This window comes from Gobius niger, assembly GCF_951799975.1.
Source record: "Gobius niger genome assembly, chromosome: 8".
NCBI lineage: Eukaryota > Metazoa > Chordata > Actinopteri > Gobiiformes > Gobiidae > Gobius > Gobius niger.
In genome coordinates this window covers 18,882,077-18,907,304 of record NC_136859.1, presented here as the reverse complement: position 1 = coordinate 18,907,304, position 25,228 = coordinate 18,882,077, and the positions used below count along the sequence as shown (strand labels likewise).

Below are 25,228 nucleotides of genomic sequence, written 5' to 3'. Positions count from 1 at the left end.
AAAGCCTGCATATAAACTACTCTCCTCGTGCTGGAAGGAGCTATGTGAAAGCAAATGTGGAAGGAACAAGTCATTTAGAGCAGTGCAGATGAAAAGACTGACAACGCCTTGCACTCAGTTTGCTCTCTGTCAAACGTACCTGCCTGGCGAGCACCAGCAGAGTGACAAAGAAGATGAAGAGAGAGATAGAGCCCATAGTCTTCAAGTCTTTGAGCACTCCGGGTCTTCAGGGAAAACACGAGGGACGTGTTCATCAGGAGAGAAAAAAATAACACAAATAGATGAGAACAGGAGATCATCAAAATGAAACTCACATTACAATCAGCAGTCAGCCACATGTGTCAAATTACTGTTTAGAAGAACATTTTTTTCCACGATGCCACTTGATTAGGGCTGTCACTTCTGCTTAGTGAAGACAAGAGCCAGTTTGTTATTTACTTTACAGACGATGAGCTTCCACTGAAGATGACTCATTCAAGTAAAAAAAAAACCTGTGCCATTTATATATGTCCAGTATATGCATCTACATTTATAAAATGCGCTAAATGAAATGATTAATTTAAAACTCTTCATTAAAAATAATTACTGCATACTTTTCTGCTATCTTATGATGAGGATTGAGTCAAAAAAAAAAAAAAAACTGTTTCTCATCTTTCATCAAAGAGAGCTCCAATGACAGGTAAAAATACACACATTCAAACGGCAGCTTCATTATCTAATCAATTCGCTACAAAGACTGTCTGTCAGATAAATAGATGAATGACCAAACTCTAGGTCTGCCCTGAGCTTGCTAATGGAGAGTGCCACTGAACCTGCCTAAACCAGACATAAAAGCTTTGAATGTGATGCTTTTGCTGATTCTTTCAAAGGTTATAGCTGCACTGTCTTGACGAAAGCTCCTTTATGTTTGGCTCTTCCACGTGTTTTAATCAAAATAATTATGTATCTTTACTAATATGTGTGTGTGTGTGTGCGTGCGTGCGTGCATGCGTGCGTGTGTGTGTACAGTATATCTATGTATGTACTATGCATGTATGTGACTATTTATGTATGTATGTGTAAAGATACATAATTATTATATTTATTTCAAGTACACCCCATAGGTTCAACACAAAATATCCATAATATCCAATTGTCCAAGGGCAACATTGACTCCACGCCAAACATGTTTCAGCCTCATTATGCTGCCTGTCATAAATAAGTCATTGATTTCCTGTTCTTGTCTAGGCAACTAGACAACGGCTGCGTTCATGTGGTCCTCGGGTGCTTGCTTTCCCAAGTAGTTACATTATTATTTCTACTTGGTTGGTGTTATTTTTCCTCAGAAAAAGAGGGGATTTTGAAGTTACCAAATAAAAACTGTTGTACTGAATCATGTAACTGAATAGCATTAAACAAAGCTACAGCTAATGCCTTCTTATTCACCTTATTCCGCCCCGCCCACTTTTGCCTCTTTTTGCCTTGTCTCTGCAATTTCTTTGTAGTGACACTTCTGGTAGAGGGAAGAGCATTAATTTAAACGGAGAACGAGGGAAAATGTTTGCTGCTAAAATTTGATGTTTAGTAGATTGATTTGATTTTTTCATGCAGTAACTGATTTTATCTTGACTCCCCTCCAGTCGTATGATAACTGATAGGAGAAAAGGGGCACAATTCATGGCGGCGCCCACGCAAACTTCCGGAATAAGGTGAATAAGCGAAACATATGGGTATAGGTAAAATATCACATATCATTATCAATATCTTTCATCTTTAACAAGCGTCACAGCTTTGAATTTTAGTCAACATAAGTGTTTTACAAAGATGTTACGCTATGAACAACAGCAGCTCATTATAAATTTATGAAACATTTCATAAATTTATCAACATTTAACCAAAAGGCTCATAAAAAAACACATCAGCTGATTTCAGGAGCCTAGTGAGGATGAGAAGCTCCCCCCCCCCCAAGTTCTCGATTTCTGTTCAAAAAAACATTTCCCAATTTCCTGAGGACTATATGAAGGCACACGTACATAGACGAATATCAATTTTCTTAACATTTACAACCATCACAATGCGATTAACATAATTGTTGACTTTTACCTGTCTAAGATTTCAGTCCTGTAGAGAAAAGTGCTGTACTCATCCAGCAGAGAGGAATGAGTCTGCAGAATAATGATGTTGTAAACCACCACTGCTGTCAACATTATCACCATCTTCAGCTCGTAGTTTATCCTCAAAAACACGGAGCATGAGATCAGGCCCAAGATGCAGCTGTAAATCAAATACTGGCAGGACAGAATAATCATTTTCAGAGTGTATTCAAAGTAAACATCTTGTTCCTGAAATGGGATATGACTTACTGGGAGGTAAAAATTGTTTTTGTCTGTCAGTGTGATCTGGTGTCCATTTAGGGAGAGATATGTTTCATTTGATGAATTGTGAGCGGGAGCTGAAGAAATCGCATTTTCCTCCAAGAAAAACTAGAGTCAGAGAAAAAATGGTAGAAGTTAAATTGATTGGGATTCAAATGTGTTTGAATGTGTTGAAAATGCAGTTCATCAAATGCAGATGTATTTCTAAGATAGGTTAAGTAGAATTTTAGATAGAGTGTTGTTTTGAGACCACCATTTACCATTGTGAGATAGAAGAGCTTTTAATGCTTCATGTGTCTGTATTGGCACATTTACATTTTAAGGATTTTCATAAAAACTCTCTAACCTTTGCACAGTGTTCTATATTAAAAATGCCTTTTACATCAGCTCTGACCAAACGGGCCTCCTGCTTTGTACCCACAGGAACAAAATAGAATCTTGTTAGATAAGAGGCCAACACTGACAACAGTTCAATAATGCCTTTTAAAGAGAAGCTGTAGGCTAAGCCGCCCATTGGCTGCTCTGCCGAGCTCAACCAAGTTAATTTGGTTCTTCCGCCAGGAGCATCTGACCCATGTCAGACATAAAACAAGATTATAATCTCTCAAATCGATTTGTGTGAAGGTCTGAACCAGGTTCCTGACACCCAGCTCCATCTCAACAGCAAGCCGCGGGCTACAGTACACCTTTTTCAGACATCAAACCGTGAATAGTGTTTTGGTTTCTACATAAAAGGAACCAATTCAATCATTCTAAGTTGTATTTATGTGAGAATGGCATCAAAACGATCTTTGCTACTTCATATATACTACATACATGATGCAGCTGACTTTTCAGGCTACAAGTATTTCCCTGTTCAGTACTTCAATGCCCATAAATAGAGTATACTTAAAGGTTTACCATGTTGAAGACAGCCATTGTGAGTATTAGTGCGGTGGTTGTCATAGTGAGGGTAATGCGGGGCCATGGCTTGTTGGCAATAATAATTGAGGACCTGAGCAGCCATAGCCAAGATGTGGACGTGCTTTTACTGCACTGCTGCATAAAGAGAGGAGAGGCAAAAAACATAAGAGCATGCTTAAAGGTCAGAGACAGTACTGCTGACAATTCAGACTGAGAATATGAGCTACACAGAGAATAAAGTTACTGGAATGCCGTGAAAATGGTGTCATACAAATAAGGCTGCACAAAAAGAGGAAAAAATAATACAATACTGCAATATTTTCTAAACAATTTTAACAAATCAACACCATGTGCTCCATTGAACTTAAGCTTAAATTGCAAGCCTTGATTATCAAATTGTGGGAAAACAAGACATAAAATAATAAAAATAACCAAAACACAACCATGACTTAAACTAAACTTTATTGTTTTGCCTATTGTTTATATATAGGTCTAAAAATAGCTAAAAAGCAATCAGTTGGCAAACACATACTCACCAGAAAGTGTCCAATAAAACACACAAAAAGGATTAAGGAAAGGATTAGAAAAGCCATCCCAAAAGATATTCCCAAAACAGCTGTCCTAAAAAAGAAAAACATTTATGTTACATATAGACGGAAGTTAAACAAATCTCATTTCATTACGAAGAAGACATACTTCGGGAGGACAAGAATCTGCACCACAAAGATGCAGAAGAAGATCAAGCAGGCGCAGGTGACGTAGTATTTGAAAGCAGGTAAAGTTGTTGCTCGGTACTGAAGGAGTATAAAGAGAAAGATCAACATTAGAAACAGAGGCACCATCTTCAACAAACCTCAAAAGCCACTTGACTCTCAATGTAAGAGACTTATGTAGGAGTGTTGATTGTAATATACCTCTTTTTCCAAAGTCTTGTTGTGAAAAAATAGGGATATTCTTTGGATATCCTCTGACTTAAGCCATTGTCTGAAACAAGAGGTTTCAAGCAAATGAGAAGCACCATTCTCAACAGTGAACAGGATTATTTTGAAATGATTCTTACTTTTGTGCATTTATTCCATCAAATGTTCTGATAATTCTCTCATTGAGCTCTTCCTCAAAGCGTTTCTTTTGCGATTTTGTCCTAAAAGTATATCGCAAAGGAATTATATACTGTTTTAAAGTGGTATCCTTTTATAAAGTTAAAAACAAGCAGCTTGCCTTTCTGATCTTCTCCGGAAGTGGTACCGTCCCATTGGTACATCCTAAATAAACAAAATTAAGCAAAAATAAATTGATAAATAAATCATTGTATAGTATTATAACATTGACAGAAAAGTCGACGGCAAAAGACTCTCCACTCACCGTGCTGATGCGCCCGTTCTCATTTGTCATGCTGTCTCTGTGGTGCAGGTTGGCGAAGGGTTTGGCCGCTCCCCAGGACTCCAAGTAGCGTGTCATCCGCACTGAGGCTCTCATCTTTGCTCCGTTCATTCTGGGCCTGAAGTGCTGGGGACTTCTGCGCTCCACCTTTGAAAAACACTCCTGTTAAATTCAGTGCACAAAATCAAATAGAAGTTGTTGTTTTTTTGAATCACAGTACCTTTGGGTTGATGACCAAGTATGTAATGACCCCATGTTCTTTGAGATAGGGGTCTCTGTCCTGTCCATCGCCATCCTCCACTTTATAAGCGCCATTTAAATGCTCCAGTGTAACCGATGTAATGTGAACTCGTCTAAAAAAGTAATGAAGTCATAGTTTATAACAATCACATATTTCACAAAGTAAGGTCATCTCTTCATCTTCTTCATCTCAACATGTGTTTCAAGCTCCCATTGCTCTCACTTGCTCTGAGAACACTTGCTATGAGTCCCCTCCACATAAAGTCCCCTAAATGAGGAAAGTGCAAATGACGATTTTCCCCTAAGAAGTGGGACACCACTAGTATGCAAATTAGCACAGCGAACAGAGCTCCTGCCTGGTGTGTCTGCTATGTTGATTCATCTATGTTTGATAAATCAATGGAGAAGAAATATATGAAACAGGAGACATATTCGCCGCATGCTTGCAATAGTCAGGATGTTTCTGGTATGTTGTATTGTTTCATTTTGGCACTTTGCTCAACTCAGCTACCAACTAGCTTACCCTTGTGTCTAAAAACAAGACGGCCAACACATTCAGATTGCATAGTTTGCATCCAGTCTATGGTTAAATGATACTCCCTTGGCCGCAAATGTGGTGTGTTGCAACTAAAACTGAGGGAGTAAATATTTTAGAATACGGTTGCAATACAGCAATTTGAACCCTTACAGCTATGATGAGAAAACACACATGTCATGCTTTTGTATAGGTTGTATTAATCATAAGCTAAACATCGTATTAGAGATCAATCAATCAATCAATCAATCAATCAATCAATCAATCAATCAATCAATCAATCAATCAATCAATCAATCAAAGTTTATTTCTAGAGCACTTAAAGGAGTTTAAAAAAAAATTATGTATTTTCCTCCCTCTACATGTTCCAACAATGTCCTCATGTGTAGAATGAGCCCAGACCTGTTCACCACAACTGCCTCTAAAATCCTGCACTGTCACTCAAAAACATGTTACTTCAGGTCCGAATAGCCGTCATGCACGAGCTTAATATAGAAGGTGCAGTTACACGTATGACCTGAGGTGGCAGTAGTGAGTATAAAATGGTGAACTTGCATCTAGCCCCTTTAACAACACTGTGCAGTGCTTTACACAAAAACCTAAGAGAAAACACCAACACTGAATGACATAAAATATAAAAACACAGACCGAACAACACAGAGCAGCACTAGGCATTACTTAAACAGTGGAAGGTCAGTGATGACCCGCGGCTTGACTGGGAGCGAGTTCCACAGTTTAGGCCCTGCCACAGAAAAAGCGCAATCGTCCCACTGCCTGGACCCGGACCTGGGCACATTCAAAACCATCTGCACGGGCGGGGGATGGACTGAGGCTCAGACAGCTATGGGGGAGCATGTCCATGAAGAGCTTTAAAAACTAATGATCTAATTTTAAATTCAATTTGAAAACGGGAGCCAGTGGAGGGAGGAGAGGATTGGGGTAATGTGGGAGGGTCTAGATGAGTTTGTCAAAAGGCGGGCAGCTGCGTTTTGCACCAACTGAAGGTGATGTAGTGAGGACTGCTTGATACCAAAATAGAGTGTGTTACAGTAGTCCATGCGTGAACTGATAAAAGCGTTTTTGAGGTCACTACGAGATGAAAAGGGTTTGACCTTAGCTAAAAGACGCAGCTGAAAGAAGCTAGATTTGACCACAGCATTGACTTGTTTGTCAAATTTCAACTCACTATCAAACAAAACACCAAGATTTTTTGACAGATTTATGGCAGATTAGTATGGAGACATTGTACAAATCAGAGCCAAAGATAATACACTCACTTTTACTTTCATTTATGACGACACAGAAGCTAAACAGCTACTTTGTCTTCCACTTCCACCACACATGTATTTTTACCCAAAAATTAATTACATAAATTGTATTACTGACCCTGGCACACCTCCAGCCTCCATGTGATTGGCCAGCGTGACGTCATGTGACCAAACATCATACTGCCACTTCTGTAGTCCGATCACTCCACATAGGACATTCCCCGAATGGACCCCGACTCGCATGTTAATGTCAACTCCAGTGGCATCACGGACCTTCCTGTTCGCAAAACAGACAGACAGCCATCGTGTTTGTAAAATGAAGGCAGCAACTAATAGATTTGAGATTGAGCATTTTATTTTTGTCCCTGGTGCTCTTCCATTGCCTCCCACTGGTAACAGATTTAAGACTCCATGCCCTCTTGCAACATCCCTGTGCCTTATCTATACGTTCTTATAGGAAAGAGAATGTAGGCAGAGTGTATCTACTTGGCAGCAGGATTTTATCAGTGCATGTAATTACATTTATTTGGCCTGCACCAGATATTCAGGCACCACTTAAGAATGATTACAGGCTAAATTATTGCTTCATTAACTTCCTCTTTCATCCAAGTCTGTTCTGAGGTTGTAAAAGCCTTAAGTAATTAAAGTCAGCAGAGTCACTTTGAAAACAGCTCATCCAATTTTTTTTTAGCCCTTCCATGCAATCACACTTACTTGATGGCCTCACACATGTCGAGGCCCATTTTGACGCAGTTCTTGGCATGGTTTGGTAGAGAGTCCGGTAATCCCGACACGCAGTAATAGCAGTCACCGAGAATTTTGATCCTCATACATTCATTTTCCTGTGAAGTGGGGGGAAAAAAGTGTTCAAAGCGTTGAGGTTCAGCCAAAGGTCTCGGACACCTCAGCATTATGCGGCTTCAATCACGTTAAATTCTTTGAACCATGAATTGTCTCCAGTTACCTCCAGCTTCACTGCATTGTAGTCAATATAATAACATGAGAATACATACTCACTACCTCTACTTTTTTTCTTTCTTTGATATTTCTATTTCAGATACAGTATACAAAATGGCCAATAAATGATCACAGTAAAATAAAAAAAATAAAAAAGTGAAAATAATATGATATAAAATGAATAATTATGAAAATACAACGCATAAAATATTCTATTTAATATTCAGGATTATGTTTGTTAGTGTTTATTAGCCACTTAAAGTTTTCAGCCATTCGATTATGTCATAACTTATGGGAGTAGATTGATGACTTGACCTAATATGCAGGTTAAATATGTTAAATACTAACCTTGGCTATTTGGTCAAATTTGCCAAAAAGTTCGTTTAGCGTGTGCACCAGTTCACCAGGGGAGCAGTCACTGGCGAGCCGTGTGAACCCCACGATATCTGCATAGAGAATACTGCATAGGGAATACAAGTGATCAGATTTGAGTGAAATGTGCATAAAGTAATTGGCAATAGTGAGCAGATGACATGCCTGACGTTGGTGTGCCTTTGGACGTAGAGGTTGTGAAAGTTGTTGGTGTTCTCCATCTGGCCGAAGTTGGGACCCTTCAGTCTCTGGATGATCTCAGCCTTCATTACTCGTGCGATGTGAGCTGGCAGCAGTGACAGCAGCAGCCGCTCCTGTTGGCAACAGCAAGGCAGTACAGCAGTGGACGGGATAACACACACATATGGGACAAATGGGAGGGATAGCAACAAATATGCTGAAGTAGCCTGAATAAATTTCCCTTAATGGGGGATAGAGTTATGCTTATTTGCACTTTGCTAACATATGAATGCAAAAATATGCAAAATGATAAAAATGGCAAACTATTTTTACCATAATTCCACGACGCACTTAAACTGTAACCAGTTGTCTTGGATTTGTTGTTTCACTAATATAGCCTTAATTATATCACTGCAGCCTATGGCAATGAATCGATGACACAGAACAACCATAAAACAATGTTAAACAATATAGAACAAATGCATCGTCACTTATACAACTTGTTAAGTGCACTTTGAATTGAAAACTATTTAAATACAGTACTGCAAGGCACTCTGGATAAAAGCATACAGCAAACAGCATATTTTATGAGCACAGTGCATGCCCTGGAGGATTGAGTGTCTGTGAGACTTAAAGCAGTGCACTTCTTAGGTAAAATGCTAGGCACAAGGCTGTTTTTAAAGCTTTGTTACAAAAGGCTGCATACATACAGTATACAGCAGTTAGTATCCACCATCACTTTGATAAAAAAAAAAAAGAAGACAAAAAGAGCCATCTCAGAAACACAGCATCAAGCACAATGCACAATCCACACTGCACAGTATGTCATATAGCTAGGAGCACTCAGTTATCCAATGTAAGCAACTCATCTACGTTAGAAAATATAACAGTTTGTGAAGACAGCAGAGGTCCAATAAATCATCACACAGTTAATTAACAATTACCACAAGCTGTAGATGTGCCTCCTGAGACTGCCTCTCTGTGGAGCTGATCTCCACATAAAGCCACAAAGAGAAAATGATGGAAAAGTTGACTCACTCACTAAAAGCATGCACAATAGGCCAGGCTGAATGAGATTGTGTTTGTGAGTGTGGGACGACGGATGGAAATTAACAAACAAAAACAAAACAAAAAATCTGAAACTATTACATTTAAGTGGCTTCCTATGGTGTTGCAGTATTGGATAAGGGGTAATTGTAAAGTGCAAAAGCAGACTGAGCGAATGAGCATATCAATCTTTTATTTGGGGATATCATCATCGGTTGTGAGCAAGTGGCAAACATGTGTGTGGTATACACTGTGATTCTGATCTTTTCAGATCCATCAGCTTAGTCACAAACTAAGCTAGAGATCCTCATTTCATAAACTTAATCAAAACCAGTCTGAGCATCAATCACACAAACGTTTAAATTTGCACTGGCCAAGATAATGATCTCTGCAAACTAAAAACAACTCCTTAGTGCTACATGTGATGCCGTGACTACAGCCAATACAGTCCGGCCCATGTTGAAACTAACTAAAATCTCAATGCTTTCTAGGGATGCACACAGGCCCTAGGGTCACAATCGAAATCAACATTTAACAATTACCGGTAACTCCAGATCATCACCCTCCCCCCTCAACCATGGAGTCCCACAAGGCTGAGTTCTCGGTCTGTTGCTTTTCATTATATATATCCAACTGCTCGGCAATATCTTTCAGCATTTTGGGGTCCGCTTTCATTGTTATGCAGAAGATATGCAAATTTACATATCCACAAAACCAGATTCTGCTTTACCACCCACTGCCTTCACTGACAGCCAATAACAACTTGGTTCTCAAACAAAAAACTCGAACTTAATGGCAATAAAAGTGAAGTCCTACTCATGGGATCCAAGAACCGCATCACTGCATTCCTGCCCTTCGGTATCCATGTTAAATGGCTGTGACTCAGGTCAAAAGTCCTGGAGTCATCTTGGACTGTACACTTTCATCAGCGATATTTTAGATATAGCTGTTTTTTCATCTTCCCAACATTTCTAGACTCAGCCTTCCTCTCACTCAGCACTCCACTGAAGCTCTCATCAATGCACCGGACTGGTTACATCACGCTTGGACTAGTTTCTCACTGGTTCACCTCAGAAACACATCCAGAACTCTGCTGCAAGAATCATCACCCACACCCGTTCCACCGATCACGTAACACAAGTTCTTTTAGTCACAATGCTTGTCCAAATAAAGAAGAAGAATATTTGTTTTTGTGCAAAATAGTGCAGTCCCAATGCTTTCCCATTTTTCCTGTTTCAAACACATTACGCATCACTTCTTGTCAAGTACTGTATGTCCTATCCTAACATCTAACAAAGCTCTTTCAGCTATTAAAAATATACAGTCAACCATTGCAAACATTTATATTTCATAGGTGGCTGTGCTTACGTAACCAAACAATAATATAAGAGAATATGCCCAAGATCTCCAATGAATTAACACAGGCACTTTAATGAATGATGCACATGGAAATAAATTCACTGCAAACACAACCACCGTGCCCCGTATAGTTAATGTTTTCTTTATGAATGCAATGTATTCCTCGAGGAACCCTAACACTTTACATAATTAACTTGCTTATCGTTATTACTGTCATTACCGATACTACTGTGAGCACTGTCAGCACTCACCACCTTACCTGCTGTTGCTTCTCAAACTCCAGTTTAATGGGGGCCTTGATGCAGTTGCACGTGTCCAGGTATGTCTGCTTCAGGGCCAGCTCCATCAGGTGCTTGTGGTACGCTCCAGCCATGTTGCCACACAGAAAGATGATAATATTGGCCAAAATCTGCCAAAAAAAATACATTGGAGCTATTATATCATTTACAAGAAACATGATGTTAGAAAGATGAGCATGTGCAGGGAATATACACAGTAGGCTATTGCTAGTTTAAAAGCATAATGTCTTTCTGTGAAAGCTGTAAACATGTCCAAAATAAAAGTTTGATATGATACAATAACACATGGGAAGGAAATTAAACAACATACACATCTTTTTTCTCTGAGTTGCTGAGTCTTGGCACAAAATACATGGTGGTTTTTAATCCAGACTGGGGACTACCACAAAAGAGCAGTTTGCAGGAAAGTCATTAACATGGCTGTGGTAAACACAAATAGAGCAATTAACAACGACAAATGCACCATGTTGAAATGATGGCACCAACTGTGCACCTCCTCCATGCCTGAAGAACAGACTATGTCATAACCTTGCTCCCTGATCTTCCAACAAATCAGGTCTTTTATCATGTTAGCCTGATGCTCACCTTAATAACAAACAGTGGAGTAAAATTAGATACAAGTCACCCACTGTCTGTCAGCGCAGCTACAGCGAGAATCATATTCGGTCATTTATGGCACAAATGAACACAACATGAAGCTAAATTAACCACAATAATAGGATTCAGCTCACAGCCCACAGACGGCATCTGAATGTACAAAGAGACCGGAGTCCAGATAACCTTGGGTTTAATGTTTTCAATGAGACAGACAATTGGATTTCTTTCCCATTGCAAGAATAATTAAGTTACTCGACTTTTGCACTCCTTCATAAACATTTCAGTCTTTCAGTGATTGCACCACCTCACACAATGTTAGGTTTCTTTTGGATGTACAAAAGTCATCTTTCAAGCAACACGCTAGCGTTACTCTACCAAAAGGCATGAAATATACATTTATTACAGAGCCAGACCTTGAATTGACAACCCTAAAAAATTATATAATCATAACGTTAAGTACATCGATCCCTGCCCAATATTACACCCCATACAAATAAAGGCAATGCTTCTTTCCATCAGAACCAGATATACTGTATATTCTTCATCAATTTGAACTGCATTAACTTGTAGGATAGGATATTATCGCCTAAAATGTGTTTCGTCAAACCTAGCCATCCTTATGTTGATCCATCACATTCGCTTTAAGGGCTGAATGTTTACCTGCTGCCTATAGTGATCCTCTGCTTAAACAACTCTTGTGCACTCAATGCCGTGTTGTAAGCCAAGATTATTATGGGCAGACATAGAAATGTACCAGACAAATCCACACTTTGTATGAATCATCTTGCTGTCTCATATTTATGATAAACAAAGTGCTCTGTACATTATACTCGGGTCTAACCTTTCAGAGATTACTTTGTTAGAATGGTGCATATGAATCAAAGCTTAAATAAGAGCAGTAAATTGAAACGGAAGGATGCGTTTGGAAAAGGACTGCAGTGACAAAAGAGGAAAAAAAAAAACTCTTTACCTATTAAACCTATTAAATCCACAACCTATTAGTGATATTGAATACTACATAATGGACAAGAAACATTTTCAGACATTTTTAAGATTCATTTCAGTAAGACTGCAGGTTTATAAAGGATATCTGTTTGATAAGACAATGCCATCTGAAAGGTCAGCAATGTCAGTTCACTTTGGTGTGAATCTCCTGCTTCGAATGATCCAACAATTTAATGATAAGAGCAGGGCCAGAAGACAGAGCTCATGGGCTCACAGTCACAGCCTTTCTGGTTACGGGATTATCATAAATTGAAAACTGAGCTGCATTGGAACAATGACCATTCAACGTGATGTTATACAGCAATAATAATACCTGCAATGAAAAATGTGTGCGTGTGTGTGTGTGTGGGGGGGGGTTACATTGATGTACAGGTGAAACTCGGAAAATTAGAATATCGTTCAAAATGTAATTTATCTCTGTAATTCAACTTAAACTGTGAAACTAATATATGACATAGACTCATTACATGTAAAGTGAGATATGTCAAGCCTTTATTTGTTATACTTTTGATGATAATGGCTTACAGTCCATTTTCAAAATATTCTAATTTTATGAGATTGTAGATTTGGGGTTTTAACAAGCTGAGCCACAATAATCAAAATTATAACAAATATAGGCTATGCATTTCTCACTTTGCCTGTAATGGGTCAATCAGTTTCACAGTTTAAGTTGAGTAACAGAAGTGAATGCACTTTTTAACAATATTCTAATTTTCCGAGTTTCACCTGTACTTAAACTGAAAACAATGTGCAAAAGTACCGGAGATTTCCTCACATGGAAAATATTTTTTTTTTAAAAGAGAGCTCAACTCAAACTAAATGTCCTTCTCAAATAGCTTTGAGCCTTGCTGCTGGTTCCATCAATTAAATGAGCCAGTTCATTAGGACCTCAATGATGCAGCAGTGTGAAGTTTAATGGACTTGACAAAGTGAAGATGTCAGCAGACGTGCCTGTCTCCTCTCATATTCCCTTGACATACTGCACCAAGGTCCATACCTTTAGCCAGCATCATCTCAATGAATACTGCAGTAGGTATGCAATGCTGTCTCCTGTTGGAGATCTAGTTGAAATTCTAAACTATATAAACTGGAATGGAGTTTAGGGCCACACAATGTATGGTCGACATATTGATATTGCAATATTTGGTGTCACAAGATACAGATACTAAGAAGGCACAAACCATCACAAAATCACTTCTTCCTTCTGGCTGAGATTTACACATTTATTACTAACACAGATCCAAAAAAAAATTCAGCCTTGTTTTGAACTGATTAGGTCTTGTTTTGACACCATTCAACTTCATCACAAAATGTTTATGATTTTAGTATAACTTTAACAGAAAATGCTGTGGGGAAATGGTTTTGTATAATATTACAATAATCTCACAATTTTCACATAATGAAGTTCATTCAACCATTGTTTCAATTATTATGGGGAAACAAACATTGAAAGCCTAAAATAATCTGTGGATTCATTCTGTAGAGGAATGAATTATAGAACAGAACATTTAACATGCCTTTACTGAGCCACTCATCTGATTTAGAATAAGAGCTTTCACAAGTGGATTGGGTTCAATAACCCTGAGAACAGCCCTTTCTGGAACATATTGCACAAGTAATTTATAACACCAATAATTTGGAATATTGCACTTCTGCCGTAATATTTTCCTGTAACACATCCTCGCCATCCCAGACTCACACTTACACAGTCTAGAATATTGCAATTCACGGAACCTCAGATATCTTACTACTGAACTCTGCTCTGATCCCTTAACTAGAGGCTACTCCTCTCTCGCTTTGGCACAGCCTTCTCTGGGACTGCAGGCCCTCTTGGCTGCCAATTGAGCCGCAATCTGTCTCTCTTCACTGGAGCCTTTGCAATTACAAACACTCTTGTAGTACAGAATATAAACAGTTGTTTCAGAGTGTATCTACTTTGCGTATCTATCAACACACACAGAATCACAAGCAATCAGAAAACTGCTAGCTTTGGACACAAGGGCGAATCATGACGTTCACTTTTGGGGGTTAACAGAGCTCAAATGAACTGCACATGACCAGTTTCCAGATAATTGCTTCCTGACACTTTTCTTTTGCCAGCTGCATGAATATTGTGCACTTACATTTCTAATACAGCTGAAAAAAACAAAACAATGACCTTTAAAAATATATTAGAATTACACCTGTTCTTTTAAATCATGTTCAATTCAAAGGTCACATTTGTTTGTTGCAAAACCCAAAACAACAACAGCACAAAGTCTATGATACAATATTTTAAAAGGGGCAAACAGCAAGATTAAAAACAAAGTGGAAAACATCCAACTGATTAAATGAGTAAAGCAGATATATTATGCAAATCTAAATTGCTTTCTTTAAAATTCATGTTTCAGGCATTGCTAGTAATATATGACATCTCAGCACAACGGACAGCTCCTCAAATGATTTAATACAATTTTCAGAAAATTTCACTTTACCTGTTTGAAAGAGAAAATATCTTTTTGCCCAGTGCTCTTAAAAGAGAGACATGATTTACAGATCAATTGTACTGAATCCTGCCTCAACCATCATTTATCTTCGCTTGGGACAAACGTAAAATGAACACTGGCGAGTTTTAGTGATCTGTAGGCCAAAATAATTTAAATAACATTTTAGATTAATTGCTCATTTAGATTAGCAACCTGCGTTTATGCTTAAGCCTCTTCTTCCTTTTCAAAAACCCTCATATTTAAATACTGATATATGTTCTTACCTGGGCTTAGACGAGTTGATGCGTACCTGTCTGTTCTTTGTGCGTGTGCTCAGTCACGCAAAAAGACCAAAGATGTTGTTGTTAGCATTTAGCTAGCTCCTCTATGGGGCCAAACAGACAAGCTCAGTCAAGTGTAGATCGATGCCATTCCTTACCTGCCAAACTATGGGCTCCACACTGGTGGCTTTGGCTGACAGACAGACAATCAACACAACGGTGTGAGAGGCTGAGGTCAGGACGCTGGCGATGATGGCATCCCGCATTGAGAATGGCAGCATGGTGTAGACCACGAACACAATGAAGAGGAAGAATGACACCTGAGAGAAAACACAGGGCTAATATTAGATTCTGACAGGGCAAAAATATTGGATTTGTTCCATTGGGTCCTCAAAGGAAAACTAAGAAACAATACAATACATCAAATGAAAGGGGTACAGCTGGTTTGGTATTGAAATGTTTACCTGCTTCTTTCCCTTATTGCCACATATTAGATCTCTTGCAGCATTGAATTTCAGCTTTTATTCTTTATAAAATACAAACACGTCAATCTAAAAAGCACGACTGAGAATAAAATACTTAATCATACCGTCCAAACTTTTCAGAATAAGGATTCAATCCAGCGTTTGACTTCACATCCAGCAATGATTGAAACAGTTTGAAACATGAATACAGTTTCTCTCCCTGACACCTCTAATGTAGCATGTGGAGAGTCCTTGTTTTTACCTCCGCTCCACAAACACACAAACAGCCCCCCCCTCTCCAGTATCCACCGACACACTGGTCTCTTTAATATGCCCTGAGCAGCAGGGTTAAAGCAGCTCATCTGCCGTAGAAAGACACCAGTGTTCTCAGAATGTACTGGCCGGTGCCGCTTAACCGTTCCCGGACCATTTTCAAGGCCGGCGGGGAAGCGGGGAATGGAGGGCAGGGGGTAGTTAGATGGAGGAAGAGGAAATGAAAGCGGGAGCAAGGCGAGAAACCTTCGAGTGACTGAAAATGAGAAAGAAAACAGGGCTTTCTTTGTTCTGAGCTGATTTGCAGGAGATGAATGTTAACTTCTACTCTTGAATAGTAGCTATACAGTAGCTATAAAAGGTTATAAATGCCAAATACACACCATTTATCCATGGTTTCTATAATGTGGTTAAGAATGCACGGGGCTGATGTTTGGCTTGAAAACTGAATCACAACAACAGAATTAACAATCATCACAGAACCAAGGAGCATTAGGGAGATAAAGTAACAGAACACTCTGAATGCAAAGCACTTCCAAGATCAATAAAAATGATGATATTTTGCAGTTCAAGGTAACCTTTGGATTAAAAACAAGCTCCTTGAAAAATAGCAATAAAGGGGTTGTTATGTAAGAGCTTAAGCGGACTTCCATAATAAACTTGACGGAAATGAGAAAAAAGTGATGAAAAATGTCAGAGGTGTTTGCATGTCTGCAAGTGAATCCCTGTGCTTCTGTGGATGCTCCTGAGGTACTCCCACGTTCTCCCACTGACCAAAAATATGGCAGTAAAGTAAACAACTACCAAATTACAGCAACCAGTTATATTCTATGGCCTTCTGACTGAAGCCGAATGTGTAAAATGAGACCAGAAAAAAAAAGTCTGTGTATTTCTCAAGACATCCCCTCCAATAATATCCTCCTGTTGTGATAACAAGCTGAAACCCTCTTCTGCCCTCATGTTTCTATCATATAGAAATAAGACATTTTGGGGGACCAAGCATGAGCTCATGTGCAAGATGAGTAGTGTGTATAAAAGTGGCAGCATTCCCTCCTTTACATATTGGTTTTGTGTCTTTAATACTGTACTACACATCATTTCAAATGTTAAATCAGAGGCAACACAGCCACAAAATATTATTCTGTTTTTCAGCGTGCACTCGCTATTTAGCTTTATGTGTAAAAATGGCCAACATTGCCAGTATTAATGGGAGAATATTGGATTTATTGATTGTCAGGTTTCATTTTAAATATATTAAAACATGTGTATGTTATATTAATATCTATTACATGAAAAGGTAAATAATAGGGCAAGGAATTGAATATATTAAAAAAATTCCATATTCTAACAAAAGATAAAACAGACGTTGTATCTGTAGATGTTGCAATAAGGTGTCCTACCACAGTTAAGTGGTATCATTGAAGATGTCTGTAGCTTCACTCTGTCAATGCACTGCAGACCGGCCTCAGCCATAACAATGTTCATATCCAGGCTGAAAACAATACTGTTACTATGTGTATAACAACTGAAAGTGTTATATCCACACTCTTTCCTTTTAAATTCAATTTAATTTATAATGAAAAACAGGTCATTTCTGTATATGAAGAACATACAGGAGATCTACATCATCAGTGTGCAGAAACATTATGTGGTGACTGTTTTGGCTAAATTACTGAAATAATGGGTAATGAAGGGAATGAGAGAGCAATGATTGCTCACTTGCTGAGTGCAACTAGCAGTGGCCAACTGGGAAGGCCTGGAAATAGTTACAATCAAAGCATATTATGTATACTCAATGGATTCTCTCAATTCTCTCACAATTAAATGGACAAGACGTGTACATGCTCAGTCAACTCAAATCCTGCTTCATACCAATATAATGACAGTAGCACAGACAAGGGCTGGTAAATCCAATTAGAAAGATAGTGTTGGATTACATTATGCTTTGAAGCAGCAGACACATTGGTGAATTCTGTATGCATAGACAGAGCTACAATGCAAATCAATAGGCTGTCCTGATTGGCAATATACGATTATTGTAATGAAGCAAAAACTAATGACACCAAGGCTGTACTTAATTTTAAATGTTAAGAGTCATAAATAAGAAGAAAACTGCAAAAGCTCCAATTATTTTTGGTAAAACAATGTCTTCTGCAAACAACAACAGCTTATTCTCTCCATTGGGATCTTGTTCTGTGTAGTTAGTGGCTGACCCCATAATGGCTTACACTTGTGTTGTGCTTTACAAGCCTTTACAACAACAGTGCCACACTGTAGTCATTATTCCCTCCATACTACAGCTGCCCTTGGGTAGACTGACTGAAGCGAGACAATCTGCGCCATCAGCCTCTCTGACCACCTCCATTCACACAGGCGGGGGGGCAGAGCGTCTTGCCTAAGGACAAAATGACAGTCTGCACCTGCGGAAGCCGGAATTGGAACTGCCAACCTCTTGGTTATTGGACAACCCGTTCTTCCTGAAAAGTCCACTAGCAGTCCCAGGGAGAAGCCTGGACTGTTGAGCTCCACTGAGGGGACTTTTACATCTCAAGAGTGGCGCTGCTCGCGAACAACATGTGACTGCAAACAAAGTAACCAGATAGCATGGTGCTTAAAAATACCGGTAGCATTCTGGACCTGAATTTTGATTTGAAAACAATCACAGATATATTTCTCATATCTAAAAAAAAGATCCCCGCCCACCCTCCAAACACACATTAACTCTGTGTACCTCTCTTCAAGTTAATGTGACAACTAATTTTACCAGAACAAAGTTGACACGATTATACTCTAGATTTTGCTGACAAAAAACAATCTTTTCCTGGTTTGACATTTTGTGAGATGTTCATGATTTTGCTTCCTTATTGAAAATGTGCAGCTTGATGTGACATCAGAAGAGGTCCATTCTATCGTTATAGCCATAGAGGCAACAGTTCTAAGATCATGAATTTAAACTCTTATTTATTTTCTTGTAATATGAAATTGCCACTTTACTACTATGGAGAGAAGATGCACATAAAATACTTAGGGCAAGAGACGAAGGAGCAACCCGTGTCACATCGTCCTGCATACAGGATTTTCCTGATTCACTTCACTATTGTAAAACCATTGGTAATATTCAATCATTATAAACATTAAAATAGCATTATTCAAACACAAGCAACTCACTGTCATTATTCTCTTACGTTTCAAATCTCAGTCCTTTCTACACCCAGCAGCCCGAACATAATACTCCTGCCACACACGTCATTCAGTGCTCTGCTGCAAAAGCTTAATGAGCCTGGTGTGTACTCACAAAAGACTTTTCTCTCTGTGTACAACGGAGACAAGAGCCGAAATTGAGGGACAGACAAAGAGAAGGAGCAGAAAGGCATGGTCCAAGGCATCTCGCGGTGAAGAGCTCAGGGCTGGACTGTGCAGATAAGGCACAAGGCCATTTGTGGAAAAAGAGTTTGGGGAGAAATGGGACCAGCAGATTTTGATAAGTTTGAAATTGGAAAAAACAAACAAAATTCCCCTGTTAGGAAATACAGTTTTCTGATAGGTTGCTTTCTTCTCAATTGTAATTATTTCAGATGGAGGGAAGGGTTTTTTGTTTTGTTTTTTGTTTTTGGTTCCATCACATTTTCAATGTTGGGCTTAAAGCTCATTCTGCTAACAGCAATAGCACCTTAGTGATTGATCACATTTTTGTTCACAGAGAAGACTTTGAAACAGAGCCAGTTATTACACAGCCCAGCACTCCCCCCCCAAAAAAAAAACAAATAAAAAAAATAATACAATGAAACAAAAATAGACGGACCGCCTTTCGCTTTGATTACAGAGTGTCATAAGATGGATTTCTGTTCAGGGTTGCATTGATTTGATGGGAGAGTAGGACCACTGCTGCCGTGCAATCCCAAAGATTCTCAATGGGCCAATTCAATGTAGTCAGCTGACCTCATTTATTGAGCGCATAATGTTGCGAAGCCTAGATCTGACCAACTGCAGCAACCCCAGATAATTGAAATCCCAGTGGTGTTTTTTGTTTCTTATTTGGGATAGTGCATTTCAGTGATAGGCCCAGTAGTTTAACCACATAATTTTGACCCTTCCACCTCAGTTAAACCACAGGTTCTCCTAACCTATTCACATGAGCTTAACTGATGTGCTAATATGGGCTTATGAGACACACCAGCTCGCCATGTAACTTGGCAACACGTGCACATCCTATACTATAGATCTCAAAATCCAAATCTCCTTAGCAACAAAGCCACAAGTGAGACAAAAGTAAGCATCCCTAATGAGACTGGAGCTACACTTGAAAGTAGGAACTGTTCCATGCCACTACATCTCCAGTTAACATCACAGGGAAACCAACCAATTAACTCTCATCCTCCGTTTTATCCAGATCCAATTAGTGACTGCACAGAAGACTATTCTTCTCATAGACTTAACGTGCAAAATAAGTGATGTAAGAAATGTCAGAAATGGTTCAAAGGTCAAGAGAGTTTCACATTAGTGTTTCAACGCACCAATACTATAGGCTGTTTTAAAGCTGTATCTCTTGGTTAAGTGTTGTTCAGGGAATTATCTGATTCAAAATTCGAAGTCAGTGTTCCCACTAAGTCCACGTTGTTAATTATCTCTGGAGGACAAGGCTCTGCAAGCCTGCTGTGGTTGACAGGACATAATTATAAGGGATCCTGAATAAAAAATGGCAAAACATATTTTTGCTTGTTTCCAACTTAGCTGAACAAGGACTGAAATTAAATTACGGATCAGTCAAACACGAATCAAAAACTTCATAATATTTAAAACATACAAAACATCTCAGTAGAAACACACAATTAAAAAATGATTTCTATTGTTGGGAGCAGCAAGTAAGCTCCAATAACAATGTCATTTGTTAGTGCCTGATTGTTAACATCCATTTCATAATAAGCCACAAGCAACAGCTTATAAATGTTATGTATGTATGAACACTAATCTCAGATCAGGTGCATTTTTATGTATTTTTTTGTGCGTGTCATGATTCATATGCAGCTGCCTGGTGAAAGAAACCACATGAGACACGGACAGCCGGCTGCTGTTCACTGCCAGAGCAATGACAAATGTATGAACAAAAATGATGTATTGATTCACTTCACCTGATTTACAGCAGTCTCACAGAAAAAAAAATGTCTGACGGTCCCGTAATTCAAGCGCAGGCACAGATAAGCCTCTTATTTCTATATTCACAAGCTAATAATACTAAACATTCCTGCATCTATTTTTCTATGTTGTCTAAACATAATCAGTTCCCCGTCATTGGCTGTGGTGGGGAGACTTCTTCCCATGAACAAATTACCAATAAAACATACAGCAAGCAACGGTCCTTTAGCCTTTCTCCTAAGTTAATGGTCTTGAAATAATTTATAATGCAGTTAAACTACTAATAGGTTATCTAATCGACTGGAACAAATAACCACTACATACTATATCAGCTTACTATGTTCTAAACAGAATGCACATGTTTGATGCACATTTAACTTACAAAGAGTATTCACGAAAGTAGGTCAGAAATCACTAGAGGAGGAATAAAAGTCCAAGCTAAATCCCTTCTGATGAAAGAGAATTACATACTGTATTGGATTATAGAAGAATGCATTATCATAAATCATTCTTGCAGGATCGAAGAATAAATAGTATCATACCTGATCCCAGGGACAGACGATACCACCAGAAAACATAAAAAGGTAGCCCATGGCAACCAGGCAGGCCCAGGTGAGAAGAGAGAAGAGACGGAGGAGCTTCTTGAAGATGGACTCAACGCAGACGAGCACAAACACTGTCAGAAAAATAGCCAGCGCTGTGGGCACAGTGATGACGAAGGCCACATGGTCCTCAATGTTCTGCACAGATTCAAAGACAGCGATTATGATTAAAGACATGTTTTGCGGTGGAATAAAAGTATATATATAGATATCGAACCGAAAACTCCACAGATTAGTAACAAACTTGCGGCATAGTTGCATGTATAATGGATTTGCATCAGCCTCTCTAAAATACATTTAGGTTGGAAAGTGCTAATAAAAAATTCAGGAGGCTCTTGGTGGTGGGCACAGAGGCATTGCACAGTGCTTCATTCATTTTAGCTGGCTGCGTTGCCATACTTCATTCCATGCAGAAGGATAGGAAAGACATTGATATGGTAAGCGGATGCATCATACCCCCTCATTGAAAAAATGTGGCAGTGAAGACCGGTATGAGAACTCAGTAGTCGCCATAAATCAGCAAACTGATGCCATGTTATTTAACAGTAATTTTATTATATTTTATGAGAGGAATAGGTCAGGAAGACAGATCAGTACATTCAAGTATAAATAACACAATCATTTTGGACTTTGTGTTGATAATTTATTATAAAGTTACTTAAACCACTAGTTTGTAATTTGAATATATATAAAACATTAATGCATATGTGGACTGCTTTCCATCACCGACTGCAGGCAGACCTCAGAGCTATCTGCGAGTAGGGGCTGCAGTCGGTGCAGTGGGACAGAAAGCCATGCGTGTATGCGGCGGCAGAGCGCCACTGAGAGTTTGTCTTGCCCAGAGCAGGGATCCAAAACAGCACCAGATTTAGGTCAGCCAGCAAAACAGAGGGAGATAGGAATAAAAGGCAGACAGATATGAAGAGGTGAAAGCTGACACAGGGCACCACAGTGGATGGCAATAAAGGATGATGGAAAAATAACAAGGACCAAAAAGCCTCTCTCGTTCACACGGTACACAGCACAACAACAGGAAGAACGTGTTCCTTAATATAGTGAGCAGTGCTTGGAGGAACAGCACTTTGACCGAAGTGCTTATTGCGAGCCAATAGAAGCACTTTGCGTTAAATACAAGCTAAGTGAATGTTACTGCCCTGGTTTATGCACTACAAAACTTTCAATCAATCAATCAATTCAATAAATCCTTCCCCTTTTTTGAACGCAAGTAGTGGCAAATAACTGATGTCGAATTTTAGAAACAGAATGATGAAGACAATTTACAAGAGCCAAGACATTTCATTATTGCACACAAATGTTCCAAGAGAACCCATCATGCCTTTTGTGATACCTATATCCCTGGTGTGCGTCCAGACATGGGTGAATCACAGTGAATGTCACAATATCGAGACATATAAAATAGAGAGCATGGGATCACAGTAGTTCATAAATATATCCTCGGAAAATATAGATGATTCTATTTTTAGCCCCGGTACAAAAAAAACTGCTGCTCTTTATTTAATTCCTCTGGATTTCCCGGCAGATAACCCTGTCAAAATAGTGACAGAGGCAAAACAGCTCTCTCTTCTGTAGACCAACCGAGCGTGAGATCAGAAATAACTAAGCCCGGTATCCCCCCTCACTTTTATCTCACCTTTCTCTTCACATTAGTGCTGCGATGAGGACCACATGCTGAGAGGGGGCTCATGCACGTGCATTTAGGTGCTCCACGGGTGTGTGTCTGTGCATGCACTGGGGAAAGATTCTGGCATGTATTGTAATTGGCTCAGCTCGATTCCAGTCAGACAGCTTGTGGAATATAAGTGTATATATATATACTGTATAAACATGAGATCGGGGCGCACATTGAGTTTATTAGCATGACAGCTCCCTTGACCCTGCTACCCCTGCTTTCTCATTAGTTCTAGATCTGTCCCTTATTTGGAAAGTACAAAACATATCCGTGTGGTCTTACCAGTCCTGAAGCGAAGAACACAGTCAGTAAAGCCAGACAGGCACCCATCACTATGAGCAGCAGAAAGACAATCAGAGGATGCTGCTGGCTCATACAGTAGTACGAATCATAAAGCCAGTCATGGGACTTATTCCTCACGTCCCTTCCTTGTCCATTCACTCCCGTCTTGTCCCATACTCCGGACGCCCCGGCTGGGTCCAAGAAGTACCGCTTTCTTCTTATTGCTTCCTGCCACATGGATCTTGGGGGAGAGGAGGAGGAGGTGGTGGTGGTGGTGGAGACAGGACACCCAGCGGAGCCAGGAGTGTGTCCACTTTCCACTACAGAAGAATCCCTGCGACTCTTAGGGAGCCTGCCCCGGAAAGTCCTGCTCCCCGCCTTCTCCCCCGGGGCTTCTTCTCTCAAGTCCTTCAAGTGCAGGCAACTGAAAGTGGCGGACGGTGCCGAGTCGGAGTCTGAGACAGCGTGCGCCGGCCAGAGGGGGGACAGGAACGCGGCGAGAGTAGAGCGCAGCATCCTCCCCACTCTCCTCCAGCCAACATGTTGGAGCAACAGAGAAATGAGGGGAGTGCGCAGACTGAGTGCTCTTCAGTGTGCAGGGAAGAGGAATAGTGGGAGGGAGTGATGAGGGAGGGGCGGAGAGCGAGGGCAAAGCAGTAAGGGAGCCATATGGAGAGGCAAGAAATATAATTTATTCAAAGAACTCAAAGAAATATATATATGAATAAATTTAATCAGACCGTGCTTGTTGTTCCACTGGTCTCCCTGTCTATATTCCATCACCTCGTCTTTTGGCTCTGTAAATACAGCAAAGCATTTAATGAGGTCTGAGAGGCTTCTAACACAGTGAGGTCTATTATATTCAAGACTGAAATGTAGCGTGCTTTCCTGAGCTATGTCATATTAATTTGTCTAAAGGCAGGCTATCTCTTCTATTCTAGGCTGTAGTAACATGACCCTCTGGTGATAATTTAATATCATCGTTTGATTACCTCAGAAGTAGACAGCAAATGGACCCGAAAGTAGATTTCTCTGTGCACCATGGTTGTACACACCCCAACTGATATTAATAGATGGTAGGTAATAACCATACAAATGAAAGTCAGCTAGATTCACCTCAATATTGTTCGAGAGGTCATTGCAATTTCTTAGACATTTTCCTTCAAAATCTTTTTATACTTCCCCATTATAGCAAATGTGATCAAACAGACTTCAGACCTTGCTGGCTCTGTAAAATGTGTTTTTGAGAATATCTAGTAAGTCACCAGGAGATCGGCTGTCCAAATGCCTCCAGCAAACTAGCGCAAAGACGTTCAATTATCTGTTATCTTACGCCATTCTACACCATTTCCACAATCTGCCATTGACTTTGTTCTTATCACAGAACCATCCACTCCATTTTAATTAATAACCCAACATGGAATTCTGAAAACAACAGAACTATAGTATTCTGGAGTGATAAAATGTAATGGTTAAGATTGCTTTTTCTCTCTGTCTCGCTCTGTCCTCTGAATCACACTCTTCTTTTATTCATTTGGCTTC

At 39.5% G+C, this 25,228-nt stretch overlaps 1 protein-coding gene across 4 annotated transcripts in view; it reads right to left on the bottom strand.

Annotated features, from left to right (window-relative positions):
- adcy2a (adenylate cyclase 2a) overlaps positions 1 to 24,267 on the bottom strand; it is a 30,759-nt gene extending 6,492 nt beyond the window's left edge. The window contains exons 1-19 of one of the 4 annotated variants that reach the window (XM_079561435.1): positions 23,687 to 24,267; positions 21,655 to 21,852; positions 15,401 to 15,562; positions 10,855 to 11,004; positions 8,175 to 8,323; positions 7,986 to 8,097; positions 7,395 to 7,522; positions 6,799 to 6,957; positions 4,858 to 4,990; positions 4,620 to 4,784; positions 4,476 to 4,519; positions 4,318 to 4,398; positions 4,172 to 4,241; positions 3,954 to 4,051; positions 3,794 to 3,878; positions 3,255 to 3,392; positions 2,343 to 2,462; positions 2,083 to 2,267; positions 140 to 224 (exon numbers count right to left, since the gene is read on the bottom strand). In XM_079561435.1, the coding sequence (XP_079417561.1) occupies positions 140 to 224; positions 2,083 to 2,267; positions 2,343 to 2,462; positions 3,255 to 3,392; positions 3,794 to 3,878; positions 3,954 to 4,051; positions 4,172 to 4,241; positions 4,318 to 4,398; positions 4,476 to 4,519; positions 4,620 to 4,784; positions 4,858 to 4,990; positions 6,799 to 6,957; positions 7,395 to 7,522; positions 7,986 to 8,097; positions 8,175 to 8,323; positions 10,855 to 11,004; positions 15,401 to 15,562; positions 21,655 to 21,852; positions 23,687 to 24,202 (2,778 nt within the window). In that variant the 5' untranslated portion in view covers positions 24,203 to 24,267. The remainder of the gene's footprint in view (positions 1 to 139; positions 225 to 2,082; positions 2,268 to 2,342; positions 2,463 to 3,254; positions 3,393 to 3,793; positions 3,879 to 3,953; positions 4,052 to 4,171; positions 4,242 to 4,317; positions 4,399 to 4,475; positions 4,520 to 4,619; positions 4,785 to 4,857; positions 4,991 to 6,798; positions 6,958 to 7,394; positions 7,523 to 7,985; positions 8,098 to 8,174; positions 8,324 to 10,854; positions 11,005 to 15,400; positions 15,563 to 21,654; positions 21,853 to 23,686) is intronic. The other 3 variants (XM_079561432.1, XM_079561433.1, XM_079561434.1) reach the window with 3 other exon arrangements.
- Between the last annotated feature and the right edge of the window lie 961 nt (positions 24,268 to 25,228).